This window comes from Silene latifolia, chromosome 8, assembly GCF_048544455.1.
Source record: "Silene latifolia isolate original U9 population chromosome 8, ASM4854445v1, whole genome shotgun sequence".
Classification (NCBI taxonomy): domain Eukaryota; kingdom Viridiplantae; phylum Streptophyta; class Magnoliopsida; order Caryophyllales; family Caryophyllaceae; genus Silene; species Silene latifolia.
Window position 1 is genome coordinate 16,926,944 of NC_133533.1, and position 26,433 is coordinate 16,953,376.

General features: G+C 42.1%; 1 protein-coding gene across 1 annotated transcript; it reads left to right on the plus strand.

Annotated features, from left to right (window-relative positions):
* Window positions 1-26,433, plus strand: LOC141594775 (ABC transporter G family member 1-like). Its single transcript, XM_074414768.1, has 9 exons — window positions 1-226; window positions 15,478-15,557; window positions 16,319-16,783; window positions 16,855-16,941; window positions 17,413-17,526; window positions 17,860-18,051; window positions 18,139-18,225; window positions 19,059-19,641; window positions 26,390-26,433. The coding sequence occupies exons 1-9, from the start codon at window positions 1-3 to the stop codon at window positions 26,431-26,433; spliced, it is 1,878 nt and encodes a 625-aa protein (XP_074270869.1).

Consider the following 26,433-nt stretch of genomic DNA (forward strand, 5'->3'; position numbering starts at 1 on the left):
ATGGATATTGTGGAAATAGAAATAAATGAACCTTCACATCAATTTGAGGGTGCATTCTTGACATGGAGCGACCTTTACGTGACGGCGCGTGATGTTCACACTACTAACAAATCGGGGAGGTCAAAAATCTTGGAAGGTCTAACCGGATATGCGGAACCCGGGAAGGTGTTGGCCATCATGGGTCCTTCTGGTAGTGGCAAGTCCACCCTCTTGGATGCCTTAGCAGGTTGCTTCATCAACTCAATTCTACTAGTACAACTTATGAATGGTGTATAACTTTAATTTTTTTCTTAGATAGAGTTTAAATTCAAACTATTTAATAAAATAGGGCTTACTTGAATCTATTTACATATAATGGGTCTATGTCACCATATTTGACTTTTTAGTCAATATTCCGCCTCTCTTCCAAAAATAACCTTACTTTCATCTTTTCCATTAAATTTGTATTTAGCTCTTCTCCTCCCTCCATCAATGAGACAATGACCCTCCTCAATCTCCATTAAAATACAGATTTAATGGAGAAGATGAAAAACAAAGCCAAAAGACAAGTGGTTTATTACTTCCCATTCCGGTTATTTGTTTACCTTTATTTACTTTTGGCACAAAGATTACGGAAAGGGAAAGACATTTGAGGGTATTGTTATTGAATGATAAGGAACAAAAATGAAATAAATTGATTGAATAACTCATTAGACGCATACGAAAGGTAAAAAAATAAATAACACATCCTAAAATAAAAATGATAAACAAATGAAGAAGTTGACGAAATTACACGATATTTCATCATCTTTTTCGCTCCCCCAAAACTAAAAGTTGACTTCCTACTCCAACGTTCAACAAAAACCATGTCCACTTTTCTAAAAGATTCCTTTATTTCATCATTTCGTTCTTTTAAACATTTATCAGTGCTCTGATTGTTGATCCAAACTTCATTTTTCTTCAGTTTTTTGCTTAATTACTTTCTCGGTTATTCGATCATTTTCACTTTTTTTTTCTGGGTTATAAAGTTTGAGGTGTCTTAATTTCCGGGTTTTTGATTTCCGCTGATTTCTTTCTTGGTCTTTTGTTTTGGGTATTTGAGTTTATGTTGAATTAATGTTTGTGCTATTAAGTTTAAGCTGATTTAGTTTCTGGATTTCATTTCAGCTGAATTAATTTCCGGGTTTTTGAGTTTCAGCAATTAGTTTCTGGATTTCATTTCAGCTGAATTAATTTCCGGGTTTTTAAGTTTCAGCTTAATTAATTTCTGCGTTTTTGAGTTTTAAGTACAATCCCTCTTCCTGGTCAATCGCTTACACTTTTTTTCTTTTTTTGGGTGCTTCAGTCAATAATTTACACTTCCATTTTCTAGTAAATAAATCAACTCATGTGGGTGGGATGTAGGTGGGAACCACTGCATTGCTTTCTCATATCAAATCGCTTTTGATTTTTTAATAATTGTAAACTCATTTTTGTTAAAGATAATATTGATATCACTAGTCAAAGATCACAATCCTCTATTAGTTGAACAAATCATACGTGATTTGTGTGCTTTGTGTATATCTTGCAATTAGTTATTTGTTACCTATTTTACCTCCTTAATTATAGATGTATATCTTCCTTGACTAGGTTAACTTGTAATTATAAATACCCATGTACTCTTTGTTAATCATCATCAATACAATCAAACTATTTCTCATATACTTTACATGGTATCAGGATTCACATCGGTCCTAATATTACTCCTTGTTTCCGCTGCCTTCATACCCCTCGACACACCCATGGCCGCCAACAGCAACACCCTCATCCCAAACTCAGCCGAACCCAACAAACCCCTCCTCTCCGTCTCCTTCCCAACCTGTACTAAACTCACACCCACCAATTACCGCGCTTGGCCCTATCAAATCAGCCGCCTATTTCAAGGCTTCGGCCTCTTTGCCTTTCTCGATGGGTCCCTCACAACCCCACCAAAAACCATTCTCCCTGCGGCCACCACCGCTAAACCAGACCCCGAACCCGTACCCAACCCCGCCTACGAAACATGGTTTCGTCAAGATCAACTTATTCTAGGAGCCTTAGCCGGTACCCTAGATGATGTCGTAGCACCCGTGTTACTCGATGCAACCACGTCCCATGAAGCGTGGATGACCTTAGCAACCACCTACGCCAACCCGTCTCGGGGACACATCCTTCAATTGAAGGACCGTCTTCGAACCATAACCCACACTGGCAAGACTATTTCTGAATACATGCTAGCCATTAAAGCATGTACTACCCAACTCGCTCAACTCGGCAAACCCATGGATGCCGAGGACATCACCTCACAAATTATTTTTGGCCTTGATTACAACCTTTACAAACCCGTCATTGACGCCGTCCGTGCCCGGGATACACCCATTTCATTTGAACTGTTTCATGAGAAGTTAATTCAACATGAATTAACCATCAAACATCAAACCCCTTCCACTAACAACACTGCCTTCACCCCATCGGCACATGCTGCCTACACCCGTCACCACCATAATAATCAATCTCGCTATCCCAACAACTCGGCCAACACCTATACTCAGCCACGCCAGCCCTATCAACCACCCAATACCTACCAAAACCGTGAGGCCTCAACCAACAACCAATCACCAAACCCGTTTCGTGGTCGCTGCCAATATTGTCGTGCCAATGGGCACGTGATTCGTGATTGCCCCGACTTTAAGAAAGCCTACCCGACTGTCGTCTATCCTCCACCACCTACTCGCCAACCTCGCCCTTCTGCTCACACGGCAACCACCAGTTCGAGCCCCTCCACCTCCTATCTTATAGATAGTGGAGCCTCTCACCATATCACAAATGACCTCAACACCTTAGCCCTTCACACACACCATATGACGGTCCGGATGATCTTGTGATCGGTGATGGCTCGTCTCTGTCTATCTCGCATCTCGGTTCTTTTTCTATCCCTACCTCTACTCGCACCTTACATTTTTCTAACGTTCTTCTTGTTCCTCAAATTTCACGACCTTTAATTTCTGTTTCGCAATTTTGCACCGATAACAATGCTTAAGCTATTTTCTCATCCAATTCTTTTTGTTTCAAGGAAATCAAGACGGAGGAAACTCTGCTTGAAGGATCGTTTCTCAATGGGTCGTACCAATGGACCCCTCCCGTCAAGCCACCACACGCCCTAGCAGCTAATAAGTCCTCGAGCCACCTGTGGCATGCTCGTTTAGGACACCCATCAAATTCTACTTTACGTTTGCTTAATACTAGTTTTAATCTTCGCATTTCCGATTTCTCGTACTGTAATTCATGTTTAATTAACAAAAGCCATAAACTTCCATTTTCCACCAATACTCTTCAATCTACAGCACCTTTCGATTTAGTCTATTCCGACGTTTGGACCTCACCAATCGTGTCCGACGACTATTTCAAATACTACGTAATATTTGTGGATCATTACACCCATTATTTCTGGTTATATCCATTAAAACATAAGTCCGATACACTTACCACATTCACACGGTTTAAAGCTATCATCGAAAAAAATTTCAATAAGCCAATCCGTCAATTCTACTCGGATAATGGCGGTGAATATGTCAAAATAAACCCTACACTACTCGATGATGGCATCTCTCACCTCACCTCACCACCACACACTCCGGAACATAATGGTTTTGCGGAGCGCCGTCATCGTCACATTGTTGAGACCGGCTTAGCTCTTCTAACCCACGCACAAATGCCCAACAAATTTTGGCCTTATGCTTTTTCGACATCGGCATACCTAATTAATCGACTCCCTTCCGTCACAATAACAAACCAGTCGCCCTACAAGCTCTTATTCGGTCAAGACCCGAACTATCACAAGCTCCGCCCATTTGGTTGCCTATGCTACCCGTGGTTAAAACCCTATACAAACCACAAACTTGACTCAAAATCGGCCCCATGTGTTTTTGTTGGATATTCAAATACACAGAGTGCATATCTCTGTTTTGAACCCACATCCAAAAACTTATACACCTCCCGTCATGTTCGATTTATCGAAACCAAATTTCCTTATCTTCGCCTATCCAACTCCTCCTCGTCATCTCTGCCCACTCCAACTCAGTGGTGTAATCTTACTGTACCTCTCCTTCCTCCACCCTCACCCTCGGTTCCAAACCCCAATCCTTCCTCCCCACGTCCTCCTTCGCCACCCCCAGCTTCGAACCCACCCACTGCCACCTCCCCTCCACCTGCCACAACCCCTTCCACCCCTCCTACTGCCACTCCCTCCCCACCCCCACCTCCGCCTCCACCACCTCCACCCCTCCATCGAACCCGTTTATCCAACAATATCGTCAAACCGAACCCTAAGTATGCAAAGACTGCCACGCTACCCCTCACATGCACCACCCCAACCACAACGAAACAAGCCCTTATTAACCCGCAATGGCGTCAAGCAATGGTCGAAGAATTCGATGCTTTAACCCGAAACGAAACCTGGACCTTGGTACCCCCAAACCTTGCCCCTAATGTTGTTGGCTGCAAATGGGTATTTCGTGTCAAGTATAACCCCGATGGGAGCCTCAAGCAACACAAAGCTCGACTAGTTGCTAAAGGTTTTCATCAACGTCCCGGTATTGATTACTCCGAGACCTTTAGTCCGGTTATCAAACCAACAACCATCCGTCTTATTCTTACTCTTGCTGTCACAAATAAATGGCACTTACACCAAATTGATATTAACCATGCCTTCTTGCAGGGACGGCTTACTGAATCAGTGTTTATGTCACAACCCCCTGGTTTTGTTGATTCGACTAACCCCTCTTATGTTTGCAGACTCAACAAAGCTATATACGGTCTTAAACAGGCACCACGAGCGTGGTACACCGAGCTCAAGCAATATCTACTTGATTCAGGTTTTCGAAATTCCCTGTCTGACCCCTCACTTTTTATTCTCAACACCGCCCTCACCACCCTATTTGTCTTAGTGTATTATGACGATATCATTATAACCGGTCCAAATACAAACCACGTTACCAATTTTATTTCTCAAATATCAACCAAATTCTCTCTTAAAGACCTTGGTCCTTTGTCATACTTTCTCGGCATCGAAGTCACCCCAACTAAAACCGGGTTACACCTAAACCAAACAAAATATTTACATGATCTTCTTACTAAATTCCATATGGAAAACTCGAAACCAGCCTCCACACCAATGTTAGCTCACCCTCCCCTCATTAAAGACACTACTGCACCTATTGAGAATGCCTCTGATTATCGTTCCATAGTCGGCAGTCTACAATATTTGTCCCTCACCCGACCTGACATCGCCTTCTCTGTGAACAAATTAGCTCAATTCCTAACCCACCCAACCGTGACACATTGGGCTGCCCTCAAGAGGTTGCTCCGTTATCTTAATGGTACTCTTCATCTCGGTCTCCACCTTACAAATTCGTCCCCTCTATGCTTACACGCGTTCTGTGACGCTGATTGGGGAGGCGACCCTCATAATTATCAGTCTACAACAGGTTACTTAATATACCTAGGCAACAATCCCATCTCATGGTCATCGAAAAAGCAAACGGCGGTGTCCCTTTCATCCGCAGAAGTTGAGTTCAGAGCGGTTGCTGCTACTTCTGCCGAGCTGATATGGCTCAAAAATCTGCTTCTTGAACTCGGTATTACATCTTCTACACCACCCACAATTTACTGTGACAATTTAAGTACAACCCATTACTCGGCCAATCCCGTATTTCACTCACGAATGAAGCACGTTGCTCTTGCCTTCCACTTTGTCAAAGAACATGTTCATCATGGTCACATACGGGTGCAACACATTAACGGGTCTGATCAGCTAGCGGATACCCTCACCAAACCGCTACACAAGCCACGGTTCATATTGCTTTCATCCAAGATTGGTCTTCGCTATCGCCCGTCCATCTTGAGCGGGAATGTTAAAAATAATATTGATATCACTAGTCAAAGATCACAATCCTCTATTAGTTGAACAAATCATACGTGATTTGTGTGCTTTGTGTATATCTTGCAATTAGTTATTTGTTACCTATTTTACCTCCTTAATTATAGATGTATATCTTCCTTGACTAGGTTAACTTGTAATTATAAATACCCATGTACTCTTTGTTAATCATCATCAATACAATCAAACTATTTCTCATATACTTTACAATTTTTCTCTCCTTGCCTTAAGAATGGTGTATATAGCAATTGTAAACTGTCTACTATAACAGAGGGAGTATTATTTTCTGGGTCTTTGAGTTTCAGCTGAATTAATTTTTGGCGTTTTGAATTTAAGCTGAATTAGTTTTTGGGTTTCTTGATTTAATGGATTGAATGGATATTGAAGAGGGTAGTTGATAAAGGGAGGAGAAGAGCGAAATAGGAGTATAGATTTAATGGAGAAGATGAAAGCCAGCAAGGGTACTTTTGGAAGAAAGATATTGACTGAAAATTCAAATATGATGACATGGACCCATCAGCCATTATATATAAATAAATGTAGTTACTCTTTTATGTACGCATTTTACTCAATTACGAATTTTTTTCATAATGTTTCCATACCATACTCTTCTCTTAGAACCAAAAAATACCACGTTTTACTCTTTACATTCTCCAAAGCATAATCAAATTGCTTACACATTCTTAAATTAAAGATCACAGACTCACAATTCTAATACTAAGCAATAATTACTTCCTATAAGCTTTGAATTACATTAATTTTATTCAGATTAAATTGATTTAATAATTAATTTTTTCAATTAGGGTTTTGACTTTTTTATCTAAGTTTAAATTAAGTTGATAATTAAATTAGGTGGTAGTGGCGCAAGGGGTGGTGCGACATGGGTAGGGCGTCGGTACAAGGTGGCGGCATGAGTGAAAAGACGGTAATGGGTGGCGACAGGGGCGAAATGACGGTAGGCGTAGCGGTCAGATGGACGTGGGATTGGTAGTTGTAGGGAGGCGTGACCGAGGGACCGACAGGGAATGGTGATGGGATTGACAGGCGGTGGCAATTGATTGTCTGGGGTGGCAGTGGTGGTGGGTAAATGGTAATGTGTTTAGCAGTTTAATTGTTTCGTTTTTTGTTAGCAAGGAAAGGGAAAAGAGAGAATGGGGGGTGGCAATTTTGTGAATCGTGTACGTGATTGAGTAAATCATGTACATGAAAGAGCAACACCCTAAATAAATAGTTTTAACAAGCCCCATTCTAAAAAAGGAAAATGAGTTGGTGTTACCGGGTGGCACCTAATCTCGACGCCACCCACACATGCAATAAGTGGGGAACCCTTCAATAAAGGATGCATGTGAGAGGGTGGCACCCAATCTCGGCGCCACCCGGTGGCGCCCTATCTTTAAAAAATAGTATGGATTTAAACTCCATTTTAAGAATAAAGTTCATATAGTTTATAGTCCTTTCGTTCATTTCATTATCAAACGTATGAAAATAAAATGAATGGATAAAATATCAAGTTTTCTTTAAATCAACTACCAAAAGCAAGTTTTATATGTTCCGAATATACCTATGAGCACTTAGATCAACTGATAAGGAGTTGTTCAATTCAAACTTAACCAGAATTCTCGACAGTCTTGTATTCGACTCCTAAGAGTGTTAAAACGGTAAACAATTGAGAAGACTTTGGAATATTGTGATTATATTGCTTGAACGTTACAGAGGAGATCAGGGCCGGCCCAGGGGCCGTGCAAGCGGTGCGGCCGCACAGGGCCCCCGACTTGAAGGGGCCCCAATTATAAGAAATATTTGTGTTAGTTAATAATTAATTTAACGCGTATTTTTAACATAATAATTAGCTTGACTCAGTGGTAAGAGTAATGGTATATATTGTCAATGGTCTTAGGTTCGAATCCTGCCTTATGATTAATTTTTTTTTAAAATTTTTACATAATGGAGTTGTTCAATATTCAGCAAAATAAAGCTACAAGGAATCGAACTCGGGTGGTATTGCCACTTAATTGTTATTAAATAATGGAAAAAAAATTGTTTATGTACTTCATTCCTTCTAGAATGAAGAAAAAAATAGTCATATAAAAGTACTCAAAATAGTAAAAATATAATTTTTTAATTATTCTATTAATAAAAATGATACTCGGAGCCCCTTTTTAAGATTTCGCACAGGGCCCCCAAATTTACCGGGACGGCCCCGGAGGAGATACAACGGTGTTTATACAAGAGTAATGATACGGAAACAGGAGAGAAAACCTAGACCTAGCGGCTGTGTAACAGGTTGACTAACAAGCTAAGAATGTGTACTTTCTTAATAACAAAGATTACAATAAGAAATAACCAAGTGCTATGAGTGCAGTGGAGTGCGGGTTACCCTCAAAGCATGCAATGACATGAATTGCGAGATTCCGGGTTCGACTCCCTGCATGAGCAGTATGCGGTTATTGCACGGGGACCTTTGGAGTCTGTTAAAAGAGAGTGCCGACTTACCGTGCTGTCGCGTATCTCTCGGGGTTTGGTCTCTCAAAGGTGTATCGCCCTAGGCTGCTAATGAGAGATGTTCCTCGTTACCAAAAAAAATTAGGGCTGCTAATGAGAGATGTTCCTCGTTACCAAAAAAAATTACAATAAGAAATTGATAAGGTCGTCGTACCCAATCAAACAAATTCTCAACTAGTAAGGGTAGTCGAGGTCGAACCACAAGGAGATGTTACCAAAAAAGATTACAATAAGAAATCGATAATGGGTAGAGGTCGTCGTACCCAATCAAACAAATTCTCAACTAGTAAGGGTAGTCGAGGTCGAACCACAAGGAGATCAAGGATTGAGTAATACTCCGTCTTAAATTACGAGTTAGCTACGCGAATCAAGAATAAGATTATTATTAAATTAATTGTTAAACTAAAAATAAATTAAATTAAAACTACTAAATTAAGTAAACAAGTAATGCAAATTGGTTTAAACTATAAAGAAAAGACTGGGATTTGATTACACTACCAATTGATAATCACCATATTAGTTCCGCCAATTAGTCATTTTGAGGCAATTAGTAAGGAGAAAATGCCTCTAATTCGCCTATTAACTCCCTCCCGGACTCATAATAGGACACTAGTAACCCCGACTTACCTCCCTCTCGGGTTCGTGACTCGGACTCTCCTATACAATAATCTAAGACCCGAGAAAGCGTGTCATCCCTAAGGTAGTCGATTATTGTTAGGAGTCACTAAGCATACGATAAATTCCCGGCCTTCATTCCCAACTCTTTTCCCAAAGGTGAAGGTCAAACCGATTCCCAAAGGTGCCCTCAATGAGTTCCCCCTCCCGGGTTCAACCCAAATAGACAAGTACTCTAAAAAGGTGGATGACTATAAACCTAACCAACTCTCATGGGTGGACAAGGGTAAACAATCAACCAAGCTCCTAATTAGAACAATAACAAACTAACCCCTTTGACAAACCCCACTAATTTCCCGTCAACAACTAATTTAAATGGAACTAATTAGGTTAATTACTCATATTAGGGTTTAATCGAACCCTAGTGAATAAAATTACTCACTAATCATACTTAATACAACAAAAGACACATTAAATACTACACTAAACATGAAATTAAACATAATAGAACAATAAAGATTGGAACTTTAATCTAATCTAATGACTAAGGCGCTGTTTGGTAAACGGCATATTGGCCAATCTTTAGCATATTCAAGGGTTTTAGGATGTTTGACCAATCAATATGCTAATTTTAGTGTTTTGTAAACAGCATATTGAAACAGCATATTTGGGGTCAATATGTTGTTTTACAATATGCTGCTTACCCCAGCATATGGGTTAGCATATTGTAAAATAGGAAATTTTTCTCCATTTTACAAAGAAAACTAACAATCCACTAATAGTAATCTGCTAATTACCAAACACTCAAATTAATTCTGCTAATTATAATATGCTAGTCAAACCTTCTGATAAAATCTGCCATTTATAATCTGCTTTTACAATCTGCTTATATTGAAATTAATCCGATGTTTACCAAACAGGGCCTAAATAAGAAATGATTAACACTAAACATGGTAAAAACTAAAATTGTAACTAATTATAAACATAACAATAATCTAAAACAATAAGGGAAAGGGAAAGAAGAAATGTATGTATTATAGAGGAATTGAAAGGAAAATCTCCATACAAATCTTGTAAATTGAAATGCTAAACTAAATTTAGACTAGAATAACTAAAGTAAAGAACATTTTTTATTGAATTTTTGATCAAGTAAAACCTAAACTATCTACCCTATCCTACCGCCTCCGTCGCTCAGCTGCCCAGAACTCCCCCAAAAATGAAGAGCTCTCTGCCGACCCCAAACAAAAAATTCCCCAGCCTCTTGTGCTGCTCCATTTTGCCACATAAAGCTCACCAAACAATCATTTGTGGGCCATTAACGATATTGAAGTCAAAGGCCAACCCAGTAAATGTCGGTCAAAACGAAATTAAATGGCCCAAAATTGAATTGTATACCCTTTATTAGGTAAGCGGAATGCACAATATAAGAAACGCTTACAATTATTCAAGTTACTAAGCCGAAAGAGTATTAGCGCACTCTATGCCCTTTCAACTCACATAGTCGTGTTCATGAGGTAAAACACCACTTGTAAGGCAAGTGAGATCTTGCACAAAATTTCTACACATCCAAATATGAAGCACATAAACATATAATAGGATGCATCTACAAAAGGTAAGGCCGCTTCCCTCATCAAAGCGGTGAAATCTACTAACGAGGAAACAATCTAAGCATATAAATTCCGATGTACTCACTAGTTTTACAAAGAACTAAGTCTAAGACTATAGAAACAAGTCACCTCCTAGTTGTGTAAAATTAGTGCGTTTCATCACATCTACTAAGTTGCTTTGTCAAGGGTGATAAGGTGGAATGGAGAGTGGAATCCTCGTGAAGTTATAAGACACTATAGGCTTGGGATTCCGCCTTTCACCTAAGTGAAAGGAAGGGTCGTCCCTCCTCAAACATGCAACAAAAAGGTAGACCATCGGTATAGGAAATATATATGTTTGGAGTTCTCATTCTATTGGTTTGCTTGGGTTATTTTTCCCCCATTGCATAACATATGACATTAAACACTTTTCCCCCATTTGATAACATTAAGCATTTGGACACTTTTTTTTCATTTGATAACTTTTGGTTTTCCCATTTGGTAACATTTGACATTAAACACTTTGGCAAAAGAAGTGACCCTATATGTAGTGAGGGTACTTTTAATAACTTGACAAAATAGCAAACATTTGACATTTGGCTTTACTTTGAACTCAACTTTGATAGTTGTATTTGCCCATTCCCTTTGGTAAAATGATATGGATGGTAATCAAGGATAATTGGACAGTTGCATGGCCTTAAAGGTCACCTAGGAAACCGATCACTAAGGAATTATCACATCACGAGGGTGAATGTAATGGTCAAATGCACGCCCTTGACTAGGCCTTAGGAAACGGATCGAAACTACCAACAATAAAATTACACAACAAAGGGTGTCTCAAGTCTATTTTAAAAGGCAAAGTGCTAAGACAAATAAGTATCTACACCGGCCTATACATGCTTGTCAATGTTCCAAATTAGGCATTTTCCAAAATTCTCCTAATGCAATTACATGCCATGGATGCAACTAGTATATACATGTTATAATGCAAGTGCAACTATCAAGCTATATGCCAAGTAATCTAATGCAATCTATCCCTAGCAACACAAAAACACATATCCATCAAGTCCCAAAATATAGAAAATACTCCTCAACATACAAAGCCCAACCTCCTCAATTATAAATAAGAGAAAAGAGAGGGAAAAGGAGAAGAGATAAGAACGATTATACCAAGTGTTCTTCTAACTCCTTAGCATATGTCTTCGATATTCCAAATGTACCTATGCATTTTATTACACAAAAACAACAATATATACAAGAACTCCTATTCTACCTTCCACTATCAGTGCGAATCAGGGGGGCTTTATTAAGGGGAAAAGCATAGTGGAGAATATACTTATTTGTCAAGACATTGTTAGATGTTATAATAGGAAGTCTGTGTCCCATAAATTTATGATGAAAGTAGATTTAAAGAAAGCCTATGATTCTGTTTGCTGGAGCTTTCTTGAGCAGATGTTGAAGGCATTAAAGTTTCCTCTGTAATTTATTCATTTAATCATGGAGTGTGTTACTACTGCTTCATACTCTTTGGTTCTTAATGGTGAGATTTTTGGACATTTTAATGGGGCTAAAGGGTTGAGACAAGGTGACCCTCTTTCCCCTCTTTTATTCACCATTGCCATGGAGAATTTGAGTAGAATTTTGGCTTACACTACTGAAAACACGTCCTTCAAATATCATCCTATGTGTAGTCCACTCCATTTATCACACCTCATGTTTGCTGATGATCTCATGTTGTTTCGCAAAGGGGAGGTTACCTCTATTATGGTGTTACTAAGGTCTTTTGCCACTTTCTCAGCTGCCTCTGGTCTGCAAATGAATTCCTCTAAGTCTAATGCTTATTATAATGGAGTTCAGAACTGGGTTAAAAATGATATCTTGCAGGTCTCTGGGTTTAGTGAAGGGCAATTGCCTTTTAAGTACTTGGGAATACCTATTACTTGTGGGAGAATGCTTAAGGCAGATTGTCAGGTGCTGGTGGAAAAACTGATTCAAAAAATAAGGAGTTTTGGGACTAAAAAACTTTCTTATGTTGGTAGACTGGTTTTAGTCAACTCTGTCCTTTCTGCCATTTATAGTTATTGGATCAATATTTTCATAATTCCTAAAGGGGTGCTCAATAGAATTAATTCCATTTGTAGGAATTGCCTATGAGATGGGCATGTGGATTATATTAGAGTTCCAATGGTTAGTTGGGAGAGCGTTTGTGCTCCTAAATCTGAAGGAGGTCTGGGAATTAGAGACAGTTATTCCTGGAATGTGGCAACAATTGGGAAGCTTTTTTGGTGGGTCTATTTTAGCCCTGATAGACTTTGGGTGAATTGAGTGAACCAGGTGTATATAAAAGGTGGTCTATGGCCTGATTATCAACCTTATGGTGACATAAGCTGGGGTTGGAAGCAGGTCTGTAGAGCTCGAGATCAATTGGCTCCTGGTTACTTGGATGGACAGTGGATCATGGATCCTAAGGGCTATACTATGGGTAGTGGCAATGATATGCTGAGACAGAAATTCCAGCCTGTGTCATGGCACAAAGTTATTTGGCATCAGGTTTGTATACCTAAGCATAAGTTTATCTGTTGGCTGATTGCTAGGAGAGCTTTGATGCTTAAAGAAAGATTATTCTCCTTGGGTATTAGTCCTGATGATAGTTGCATGTTATGTGGACAGGACACTGAGAGTTATGATCATTTATTTCAGTCTTGTGTATATAGCAGGCAAGTTATAGATGAATTGGCTAGGCTGTGTCAGGTGGTTTTCCCTCAGTCTGATCTGTTGTAATGGATTGAGGGCCATCAATGTTCTCAGCTGAAGAAAAGGGTGATGTTGTGTGCTGTGATGGCAGTATACTATCACATATGGCTTCAAAGGAATAGGGCTCGGGTTGATGGGGTACTTCTAAGACCTGCAGTATTGTGTGCCCAGATTATGCGTGAGATGAGGCTACATCTTGCTATAAGGATAAATCTTCCTCCTGATGGGATTGATAGTGTAGTAGCTTAAGATTGACCTGTGTAATCCCCTTTCCCTTATGAGGAGGGGAGTTTCTTAAAATTGTATAAAGTTTAAAATGTCGTAGCTTGTAATAGCTGTTTCGTTCTTAACGGAAACTTACATTTCATGAAAAAAAAAACAATATATACAAGAAATGTTAAGGGAATTTCCTCCCCACACTTATTTATTTACATATGAGAGTAAATTAAAATAAATGAAAATATGTTTTTGGATAAATTTTCAAATTTTTTGATTTTTTTGGAAGTTTTATCGAATTTACAAATGTTCAAATATATACAAGGTGGATATTTCCCTCCCCACACTTAAAATGTACATTGTCTTCAATGGAACAAGTGTAGGAAGAGAATAAGAAAAGAAATACAAGTCTTTGGGTTTTTCTAAAAAATTTCAAAGAAAAGAACATATTTTTGATTTTTAGAAAAATATAAAGAAAAAGATGCATAAAAAGCTTGGGCTGCCTCCCAAGAAGCGCGGTATTAAGGAAACCGCCAAACCCACCAGCGGTCCCAACAACTATCCAGGATGCCACAATCTATGACCAAGGCCACTCACCGCCTTCACTTTGACAAAGTAGCTCAAAATCTTAAGTTTTTTCCACTTTTGTCCCTTTTAATCATTCTCCGCATCAAGTTCGAATTCAACAATTTAAAACATTTCCTCCTTTGTAGGAGGAGGATGATCAAAGGGGGAAATCATGGAGCAATCAACAGCATAGGAACAACCATCAAAAGTCAAATAAGGAGCCACAACAACCTTCTCGGAAAGATTGTCATACTCCTCCTCAATCATGAACTCATAAGATGGGGTAAGAAAGTCAAGGGGAGGCAAAACAATGAGAATAAGAGAGTCATCCCCAATTAAAGGGATAGTCATAGGCTCAAGGAATCTCTCAAAAGCGAGCTCTCCTAAAAAGTCAACATCCACAACATCCTCATCCCACTTTACCTCAAGGCTATCATCAAACATGTGTATACTTTCACTTTCCCAAGAATCATCAAAAACATTATTCTCCTCCACTTGTTTTTCACCACCAAAAGTGCATTCACTTCCACTACTAACCTCATCTACCATGTAATCCTCAAAAAGTGGGTTTTTCATCATCATTGCCACACCACTCAATTCCTCAAAAGCGGGGTTTTCATAAGTCTTGGTCAAGGAAAATTCAACTAATTCATCACTAACAATGGTAGGTGAAGCCTCGAACTCATTCTCTTCCTCAACATCATCACTCAAAGGCTCAAAATGCTCATCAGCATCCACAATAGCATTTTCCTCAATACTCGACAACAAAGAGAAATTAGGCTTTCTACTTTCACGATTCAACCAATCTAAAAGGTTATATGCTTCATCATCCGATTTAGAAGACAAATCACCATCACATAAAGAGTCAAACAAAGATCTAACTTGACTATTCATGCCTTTCTCAATTGTAAGACGCAATTCTTCCTCACTAAAATCATGATTATCTAGTGAGTCAAGAAATTGCACAAGCCTATCAAGATAAGCCCAAAATTCTTCATTTTCATATTGAGGAAAACCAAGATAGAACAATATGTACTTTACTAATAACAAAGATTACAATAAGAAAGAAATAATTACAAGCAATATTAAATCGAAGTAATATCTCTATCAATAACTCATGAATAAAAGGTTTACCACCCTAGTGGTCATACCCGACTCAAAATCCGGACTAAACTGAATGGTCTACACCAAAAAAAATATACTCCGTATATGAATACTCCTTTTTACTAGAGTATAAATTGTTCATTCTCTATGATTATTAATTTATTTAAATTTATCGGGCATATATATTCAATTAAACAGGGCGGTTGCTTTCAAATATGAAGCAAAGTGGAGAGATTTTGATCAATGGTCGAAATCAAGTTCTTGCATTCGGAACTTCGGTTAGTAATTCATCTTCCTTTGGATTTCGACATTTTACATTATACATGTGTATCTTATTGTTGGGAAAAACTCGTATTTCCCTCTTTTTGTAATTACGGGAAAAAAATAAAGTGAGCAAACTAAATAAATAAGACACATCTTGTATTTACTTGTTATTGTTAATTCCCTCAATTAAAGAGAGAATAACCCAACACTTATAACAATTATTCTTTTATAGAACGGTTTCGCACAAACTTATGTAAAACAATCAATTACTTTACTCAATTTTCGCAACTCTAATAACTTTCACTAACTACATACCATGATTGGCGAATAAGGACATCAAAGTACTTTATTGATGGTATTACAATGTTTTATAGTAAATCTGTTTTACGAGAAATTTACTCCCCGGCTAATGTTCTTGGATCTCATTTATATAAAAAAAAACACATAACACAAGTATTTGTATCTAATTTAATATCAATCGGCACGAATTAAACTTGCTTCCTTTTATGATGTTTGAAATCAGCTAGTCTTACTTAATATAGTAAGTATCCATTTTAATGATTAAGATTTAAAAACTAGCACTTGACGATAATAAAACAAATATTGTAATTTGTGATTTGAAATTAAATATTGTAATACCTATATAAATTAGCTAGTCTTACTTAAGATAGGCAGTTATCCTTATCATATACTGTAATACCTATATAAATCCGTTTTACCACTGAAACGAATATTGCCGTGCCCGTCTTGAACAGTAATTTGTGATTTGAAATAGGCGTACGTGACACAAGATGATATCTTGATGACAACACTAACCATAAGAGAAGCGGTATATTACTCGGCTCTACTCCAACTCCCAGAAACAATGTCTAAAACAGAGAAGTTGGAAAGAGCCGATAATGCCATAAAGATGATGGGTCTCGAGAACGCAATGGACACAATGATTGGTGGCCGGACAACAGCCGGAATTAGCGGCGGACAAAGGCGGAGAGTTAGCATTTGCATGGAGATACTAACCCGGCCTCAGCTACTGTTCTTGGATGAGCCTACTAGTGGACTTGATAGTGCTGCATCGTACCATGTCATGAGAAACATTATCAACCTCGTTCGACATGAACATACCACCGTTGTTGCTTCTATTCATCAACCAAGTAGTGATGTTTTCGAGTTATTTCATAATCTTTGCCTTCTTTCTTATGGCAAGCTTGTCTACTTTGGTCATACCTCTGCAGCCAATTCGGTACTCTCTTTTTGCTTGCATTTTAACCCGAGTTGTTCTTTTTATTCGAACTAACCTACTTGTGCTTGCAGTTTTTCACCACGAATGGCTTCCCGTGCCCAAGTATGAGAAACCCATCTGATCACTACCTTCGAACAATTAATAATGATTTCGAGTCGGTAAGTGCCTAATAATTAATTTCATCCATGTTAGGAAATTTAATTGCACGAAATGAATTGACAATAGTTAACCACACCGAATCGACTCCGCTTTCCTAATAGAGTAATTCGACCCTTATTAGTGCCTGTATTTCCTATTGAGATAAGACGGTACTCTCTGATTATGTTTTTCAATAACTTGTTATTCGCATCCTTTATCTATCAGTGAGACCCCCCGTCATATTTATTCGAACGAAAATTATACCGTAATTTCGTAAATAATTATAAAAGCGCACGCTCCGTACTTTCCGAACTCGCATTATAATATTTAGAAATTAATTACCCATCTATGAACCATCATTAATTACACCAACTGAACCGGTACTTACTCTTAAATCACTAACAATCCATATATAACTATTGTTTGTGTTTTACTCGGATTATTATAGTGAGGAAACCACCTTTGACATTGTTGGTGTTTCTCTGCAACAGGAAGAGGAAGGAATAAAGAGCACCGAAAAAGCAATAAACATTTTGTGCGAATTGTACAAGTCATCACACGAGTACTCGAATGTTCAAATGCAAGTTTGCTCAATGCGTGGGAATGTAAGAAACCCTAAATTTGCAATACACAACAATGTTTATACCCTCATCAATTTAGACCTGGTAAAGTCAATCCGACTCGACTCGATAAGGGTGACCTAAGACCCAAAATGATTTATTTTAAGCAAAATTCTGACCTGAAATGAGCCAAACGACCAAGTCGGGTCGCTCGACCCAAAAATGACCCGACCCGATCCAAACGCAGCCCAAATGACCCATTTACGAGGTCTTAGTCGTCATACCAATTACCAAATATTTCTTTAGTTTTAATTAAAATACCTTTTACTTAATTAATTGTCTAAAGTCTAAACGATAATTCGTCTTCTTTTATCATAGAAAGGGGCACGGCTAGAGAGAAGAAGCCAAGCAAAATTCGTAACTCAGTGCATTGTACTTACTAAAAGGTCAACAATGAACATGTACCGTGATCAAGGTTATTACAAGCTTCGCCTTGTCATGTACATTGTTATCTGCATATGCATAGGGACGATTTACCATAAACTTGGTAACTCGTATTCTTCTATTCAGGTGATTAATTTCTCTACTTCCATTGTTAGTTTAGAATAATTTCGGGTTTACTAATAAGTGGACTACATTTATTTATATTATAAACAGGCTCGGGCATTACTATTTGGCTTCGTTAGCTCATTCTTAACGTTCATGTCAATCGGCGGGTTCCCCTCTTTTGTCGAGGATATGAAAGTATGTTATGTTGTTAACTTTGTTTTCTTCAATCTATTTTATTTGTTGTAAAACTTTTAAGGCTCGAAAGAATTAAGGTATTAAATGAATGATCGGACCTTAACCATGCATCAATTTAAACTTTTGATTACGGCCATCCCCTATTTACTAAATGAATAGGCGAAACTCCAATTTTTCCCGCCTAAAACATATATCCTAGAATAGTGCTGGGTATTTTTAGCATATACTATAGATGTGGATATGATAAGTTATAAATGGATATAATTTTTTGTATTTAAATATTTATAACATTTAATATTTCACATTTTGCACAAATTTATCTCCAATCTTTTTAGGATAAGGAAATTCTTTTTTTAAAGAACTTCATTATAAAAATTTATTGACTTTTTATGATAAGAAGTTGCGGCTAAAAAATATGGTATTAGTAAATATTTGTTAAAATCCATTGACTTTTTATGATAAACAATTTGCAGCTAAAAAATATGTTATTAGTAATTATTTGTAAATTAACATCATTAATTTCTCGGTAAAAAAACAAAAAAAATAAAAAAAAACACTCATTTTATTAATTCTTACGATTTAATTTTTTATTTATTTCTCTAATCAAAATACATTAAGGCGAAACATGAAAAATAAGAATTGTCAATTTAAATTTTATAAATAATACATTACAAAGTAAAACTCTATAAATATCGTGCATTTATTGCACATGGATTATATTAGTAAGTCTATAAATACCGTGCATTCATGGCGCGGCATCTAAACTAGTTCTATATATATTCCATTAAAATATATATAGAATGCCTAATTGTTTTGTTCAAATAAAAACTCAGATTTTTGGACGAGAAAGACTAAACGGACACTATGGAGTAAGTGCATTTGTGATTAGCAACACAATATCGTCCATCCCTTTCTTGATCATCATTTCAGTTATTCCTGGTGCGCTCGCTTATTACATATCCGGTCTACAAAAAGGGTTCGACAAGTTCGTCTACTTCATACTAATGTTGTACACTGGCATGTCGCTTGTGGAAAGCTTGATGATGATGATTGCGAGTATAGTACCCGATTACTTAATGGGCATCACAACCGGTGCAGGAATACAAGGCCTTGTTTTTCTAACTTCGGGCTGTTTAAGGCTTCCGGGTGACCTACCTCAATTTTTTTGGAAATACCCCTTGTACTATATTATGTACGGTGCGTACGTCTATGAAGGGCTCTTAAAAAATGAATTTGATGGACTAAGTTTTACTGGAAATAATCAAACAGGTGGGGTATTTACTAGTGAAGATGTTCTGAGGGATATTTTATACGTTCAGGTTAATTACTCCAAGTGGGTTAATCTTCTTGTCTTGTTAGCCATGGTTGTGATTTTCCGACTTATATTTTTCTGGATGATTAAGATTGCTGAAATTCGTCAGAGCAGACGTCGTACTCGCTCGATTGCTGCAAGGATCGGGGTCCTTGATCGTGCTCGGATCGAGTCTGGCTATTTTAATTCTATTGGACCAAGTACATCGCATGTTGGTTTAAGCTAGTTTGGATCCAGATTCGATATGGTTGTAAATTGGTTATAAGTCGTTTGGAGTAGTTTTATATTTGTATACGACAATAAAAATTTAATTCAAATTTTCTGAAATTCCCGTCATTGTTTTGGCATGAACTGAGGCTCAAAGTTGGTACAAGGGCTCAAAATTTAATTCAAATTGATGGGGCATATTCTGCACCGCTGACCAGGTCAACATATTGAGCAAGGTCAAAGATGTCCACAGTAAGTCAACGACTTAGATAGCCTAGCCGATGCAGCCCATCGGCCTGTCAGCCTGGGTCTCGGCATGGCAACTTGCCAGCCGGGGCACATACCCGCGTACTCATATCCAAGACCCCTCGGCGGCGGGTCACCAGAGCCCGCCGGCCAGCCATAGGTCCCTCGGCCGAGGGGTAGATCAGTCTTTCCACCTGCTAGCCACTTGGCCACTTGGCCACTACGTGACAAAAGGTGAAGTCTATAAATACTCCTCAACCTTCATTGAGGAAAGGATCCAATCCAGAAATACATAACTTGACCTAAATACGCTATTCATCTGGTATAATCTTCCTTATCTCTCTACAATATATTCCTAGCCAATTAGCATACAGCTTATACATCTAAGTTTACTGACTTGGGCGTCGGAGTGAGTACGCTTGGCACAAAGCCAAGCCCTCAGTTTGTTCATTGTTGCAGGAGAGGCCGAGAGGAACGATTAAGACCAAAGGAGAATCCAACTCAAGACATCATTCAACAAGCCACGGGTGGTAACTATACTTGCTCTGGAATTACACCCGGAACAATTGGCGCCGTCTGTGGGGGAAAGACACTAGAAGCTAGTCACATTCATTCCCAAAAAAAAAAAAAAAAAAAACAACAAAAACCCACCCAAAAAGCTAAGAAGATGTCAAAAGAACAAGAGGTGTTCGTAACCGACGAGCCCCTCCACCCAGATGATACCTTCAACAATTCTGGAGTCATGCAGCCCTCCGCCGGCGGAGTAATCCAACCGGAGTTCGGGATGCCAATAACACCAGATGCGACGCTGCCCGCCAACCAAGTCACCCTCATGGGACATGTGGTCGACGTGGCATTGCTAAAGCAAATCCTGGACCTCATCGGTAGGACGTCGGCTCACACTGTCACACCAACGGGAGCGGCGGGACCCGTCCGGAGACCGGGGCCCGTAACGTGACTCAAGAGACTTGAACGGAGCACTTTGGAAGAGGTTGGCCCTGTTGAAACACCGGAGGAGCCAGAATGCTAGTGATGGACATAAGTCCCGACCGCACTCGCGGGGGGACAGCGTCACCGCAGCGAGCCCACGAGGCCCACTCCGGAGGAATGAAAGAAGTCCGACCCATCAGAGTCGGAGAAGAAGAAGCCCGACTCGCCGAGTCGGGAAGAAGTCCCCCCGCTACGAGGAGAGGAGTCGGGCTAGGAATGCGAGGAGCCGATCGCCACGTGTCGTCCGGCATGTGATCAGACAGCCCCTCAGCGCCTACGTCCTAGAAGTCCAGGTGCCAACTAAGCTCAAGTTGCCACCCATATCATACAAAGGGGAAGGCGATCCAGCCGACCACGCTGAGGCTTTCGAGTCTCACATGTCGGTATGGGAGCAGCTCGATGAAGTGTGGTGCCGAGTTTTCCCAACAACGTTGCATGGGATGGCTCAAAGTTGGTACAAGGGGCTTCCCGACGGCTCGGTGTACTACTACGCCGACCTAAGGGACGCCTTTCTAGCCCAGTACTCTTGCAACAAGAGAAGGGCCGTGGAGACATCGGACCTCCTAACTATCAAACAAGAAGGGGGCGAGTCTCTACGAAGCTACATGAAGAGGTTCGACGGAAAGGTCCAACAGATTCGGGAGATTAATCCCGAACTGGCGGCCTTCGCGCTGATGAAAGGCCTCCCAAGGGGAGATTTGAAAAATGAGCTCATCAAGTGCGGAGGCCTGGGCTTGGATGCCGCCAGGAAGAAGGCTGACCAAGCCATCAAGGTAGAAGACTATCACAAGACGTGGCTGGGCCCGAGCGAGGCCGAGCACTCAGAAAAGAAGAGCCGCCAGGAGGGCAACCCGCATGAAAGACGCCGTGACAACAATGGGTCACGGTCCGAAGAAAGACGCCGTGACAATAATAGGTCACGGCCTGACAAATCTGCCAGGAAACAGGACTCGGCGGGCGCCGGGTGGAGTTCGGGAACGTACCACCAGAGGCGGTATAACGATAAAACCCCTCTCGTCGTATCAGCCGCCGAAGTCTTCGCCCTGAGCAAAAGCGAGGGCCAGAAGTGGGAGAGACCCCCAAAACCAAAAAGTGACGGTGACGCGAGCCGATCTTTGTGAGTACCACGGCCACACCGGCCATCTAACCAACGACTGCCGGCATCTGAAGAATGCCATTGAAGAGCTGATCCGGAAGGGGAGCCTCGGCAAGTACGTTGCCAAAAGCCAAAAGACCGACGCCGGCAGTTCAGAGAAGAAATCCGTCTTCGAACGGATAGGAGTGATCCACGTTGTCATCGGGGGCCACGAGAACGGAGGGTCCGCTCATGGGTACAAACGACACCTGAACGAGCTCTATCAGGCCATCAACTTTGTGCCCAACACAGCCACCCCCTCTTCCAACATCCCCGACATAACTATCGGAAGAAAGGACTACGAAGGAGTCATCGCTCCTCACAGCGACCCACTTGTAGTCAATTTGGACATATCCAACCACCTGGTCAAAAGGTGCCACGATTGACACGGGCGCATACACGAATATCATGTTCGGGAGTGCTTCCTCGGCCTCGGCTGAAGGTCAAGGACTTAAGCCCCCGCACCAACCCGCTATACTGATTTCTCTGGGGCCGGACTGGTACCACTGGGATCAATCAGACTCCCGGTAACGTTCGGCGAAAGGAATGCGGCCAAGAATGTCCTAGCTGAGTTCGTGGTCATCGACGGCTCATCCGCCTACAACGTTCTCATAGGCCGCGTCACTCGAGCGAGGCGACGCGATGATGTCCATCGGGCCCTAACATTGATGTACGTCTCGGACCGGGGAAGCGCATAAGCTCGTCTCCAAAGACGAGAATGACGAGGTGGTGAACGCCCGGATAGCTGCCGAGAGGATGCAACATGCAATCCCTTAAGGTGGCAAAGAAATCGGAGAAAGGGAAAGGTCTATCCTTACAACAGGAGAGCGACCTCATGGATGTAACTAGCGGCTAAGCTGGGAGGTACGCTTTCAACGGGCCATTAGGACGCCGGAAATCTCGGGAATACTCCATGTAACGTCGGAGGTGTCCAAAACAGTTGTGGGCACCCCGACGCATGTTTTTACCTAAATGAAAAATCATCCAAGTCTTCCATCAGAATGTACGCTCTTCCCATAGTCACTAGGAAGGAGAGACGCGGCCTCACATTGTCATACCGACAAGAGCGGCAGCCTTTATCGAGGGAAGCAACAGACGCCGACTCACACCTTTGTCATATCGGCAAGAGCGGGAGTCTCCTTCAAGACACGAGCACCGTCGCGATCACTCCAAGTAGTAGACGCCACGGCGATTACCCCAAGAGGTGTGACGCGTCGTCGCAGTCACTCCAAGTAGTAGACGCCACGGGAGTCTCCTTCAAGACACGAGCACGTCGTCGCAGTCACTCCAAGTAATAGACGCCACGGCGATTACCCCAAGAGGTGTGACGCCGTCGAGTCACTCCAAGTAGTAGACGCCACGGGAGTCTCCTTCAAGACATAGGCGCCGTCGCGATCCTCCAAGTAGTAGACGCCACTAGCGATTACCCCAAGAGGTGTGACGCTGTCGCAGTCACTCCAAGTAGTAGACGCCACGTGAGCTTCCTTCAAGACACAGGCGCCGTCGCAGTCACTCCAAGTAGTAGACGCCACGGCAGTTACCCCAAGAGGTGTGACGCCGTCGCAGTCACTCCAAGTAGTAGACGCCACGGCAGTTACCCCAAGAGGTGTGACGCCGTCGCAGTCACTCCAAGTAGTAGACGCCACGGGAGTCTCCTTCAAGACACAGGCACCGTCGCAGTCACTCCAAGTAGTAGACGCCACGGCAGTTACCCCAAGAGGTGTGACGCCGTCGCAGTCACTCCAAGTAGTAGACGCCACGGGAGTCTCCTTCAAGACATAGGCACCGTCGCAGTCACTCCAAGTAGTAGACGCCACGGCAGTTACCCCAAGAGGTGTGACGCTGTCGCAGTCACTCCAAGTAGTAGACGCCACGGGAGCTTCCTTCAAGACACGGCGCCGTCGCGATCACTCCAAGTAGTAGACGCCACGGCGATTACCCCAAGAGGTGTGACGCCGTCGCGAGTCACTCCAAGTAGTAGACGCCACGGGAGTCTCCTTCAAGACACGAGCACCGTCGCAGATCACTCCAAGTAGTAGACGCCACGGCGATTACCCCAAGAGGTGTGACGCCGTCGTGAGTCACTCCAAGTAGTAGACGCCACGGGAGTCTCCTTCAAGACACGAGCACCGTCGCAGTCACTCCAAGTAGTAGACGCCACGGCGGTTACCCCAAGAGGTGTGACGCGTCGTTGAGTCACTCCAAGTAGTAGACGCCACGGGAGTCTCCTTCAAGACATAGGCACCGTCGCAGTCACTCCAAGTAGTAGACGCCACGACAGTTACCCCAAGAGGTGTGACGCTGTCGCAGTCACTCCAAGTAGTAGACGCCACGGGAGCTTCCTTCAAGACACAGGCGCCGTCGCAGTCACTCCAAGTAGTAGACGCCACGGCAGTTACCCCAAGAGGTGTGACGCCGTCGCAGTCACTCCAAGTAGTAGACGCCACGGGAGTCTCCTTCAAGACATAGGCACCGTCGCAGTTACTCCAAGTAGTAGACGCCACGGCAGGCGACGGCTCACACTGTCATACCGACAAGAGCGGCATGCACCCTAAGAAAGCAGACGGTTATAACCAGCGCGGTTGATACTCGCTGAAGCGATCAAGATGCCTTGGAAGCGTTAACACAATTGAGACACGCACTCTAGACTGCCTCGGCCAAGCCGAGGCGGGAACATAAGAGATACTCAATTAATAACGGAAGAAGCTCGAATACTAGCACAAGGAAAAGAAGTGAAGTAAAAACGAACTCTTATTAAATATATTCAACGAATCACAAGAAATTACAAGGATGAGCCAAAAGACAAAAAGTTACAGATGCTATCTCCCTATGTCCGTTGTTGCTCGCCATCAGCAGCGGCAACGGCACTTTCTTCGATGGGTACCCCAGCAGCTCCCTTAGCAGCCTCAGCTTCAGCAGCCTCAGCCGCCTTTGCCCGCTTGGCTTCCTCCTGGGCCTCCTTAGCCTTCTCAGCCAGAGCTGCCTTCTCAGCGGCCGCCTCCTTCTCTGCCTTCGCCCTCACCGCCTCTTTAGCCTTCTCCACCACGGCTTGCTCCTTGGCTTCGAGCTTGTCATCAAGCAGCTTATCATAGCTGTCCCACGGAAAGGAACCATCAAGAGGGAAGAGCTCCTCAATCACCTCCCTAGCAGCTCCTTCGGCTAAATCCCGGAATTCAGCACACATGTTAGGGAGCATGACGGTTTGGAGCATCTCAATGTCCTTCTCTTTTTGCCTAATGACGGCATCTCTGATCCGAACCACCTCTGCCTGGGCCTTAAACAGGTCCCTGGATTCATTCCTCTGCTGGAGGTAGAGGTCGGCGTGCCCCTGAACAAGTGTACACTTCCCCAGCAGCTTAGCAGCTTCGGCTGCCGCAGCCTCGGCCTTGGCTCTCTCAGCAAGGACCTCCCTTTCAACGTCCTGCCGAAGTTTTCTTTCAGCCAAGAGCGCCCTCTCAGCATCCCCCCTGAGCCTCTGCTCGTTGAGAAGATCCTGCTTTGCCTTCACGGCCACCTTCTTAATGGCATTAAGCTCAAAAGCGGATTGAGCCAAGGCCTTCTCCTGCTCTACGATACGAGCACCGGTAAGACCGTTCCACCTCGCCAGCTCCTTGATAAGCTCCGTGCCTTCATCTATGAGCTGGGAGAAGGAAACCTTCTGGGATGAAGGGACAGTGGTGACATTTTGATCACCAGCCCGCACAGAACTCCCCTCCACTTGCTGCCCAACAAGAGCGGCGGACGACTGCGGCCGATCTACAAAATTTAAAGTAAGCATAAGTATCGACATACGCAGACATGCCGAAGAGCCTGTCACAGGCAGCGCCTAAGGAACCGGCTAAATCGAAGCCACGAAAGAACAATACCGTGCTTGGCCTTCTTGGCGAAACGCGCGTCTCCTCGTCGCCGCCAGAATCAACGGTCGCGGTATAGGCCGTCTGCTTTCTTTTACGGACAAGGGGCGAGCCCTCCTCCTCGTCGGAGTCATCCCCGTTGGAGATACAAATGATCTCCACCGTCTCCTTCTGAACAGGGGGGATGGAAGGCGGAGCCGGTGTCGACGCCACCACCGCCGAGGACTTCGTTTTTCGCGTATGGCGCGGCACGTTACTAACAACCTTCGCCTGGGTCTCCACCGCACTCAAGCTCTTCAGCCGCTGCTCTATGAGATCAGTCGGCGACCTCCTGCGGTCATTGGGGAGAGCTTTGGGATGTAAGTTAGCAACGGTCTTATCTTTGTTCAGTCCCATTCTCCGGAGGATATCCTCAGACAGGTCCGGTCCAAAATGGCCTGCGAAGGAACCAAAGCAAGAGTTAA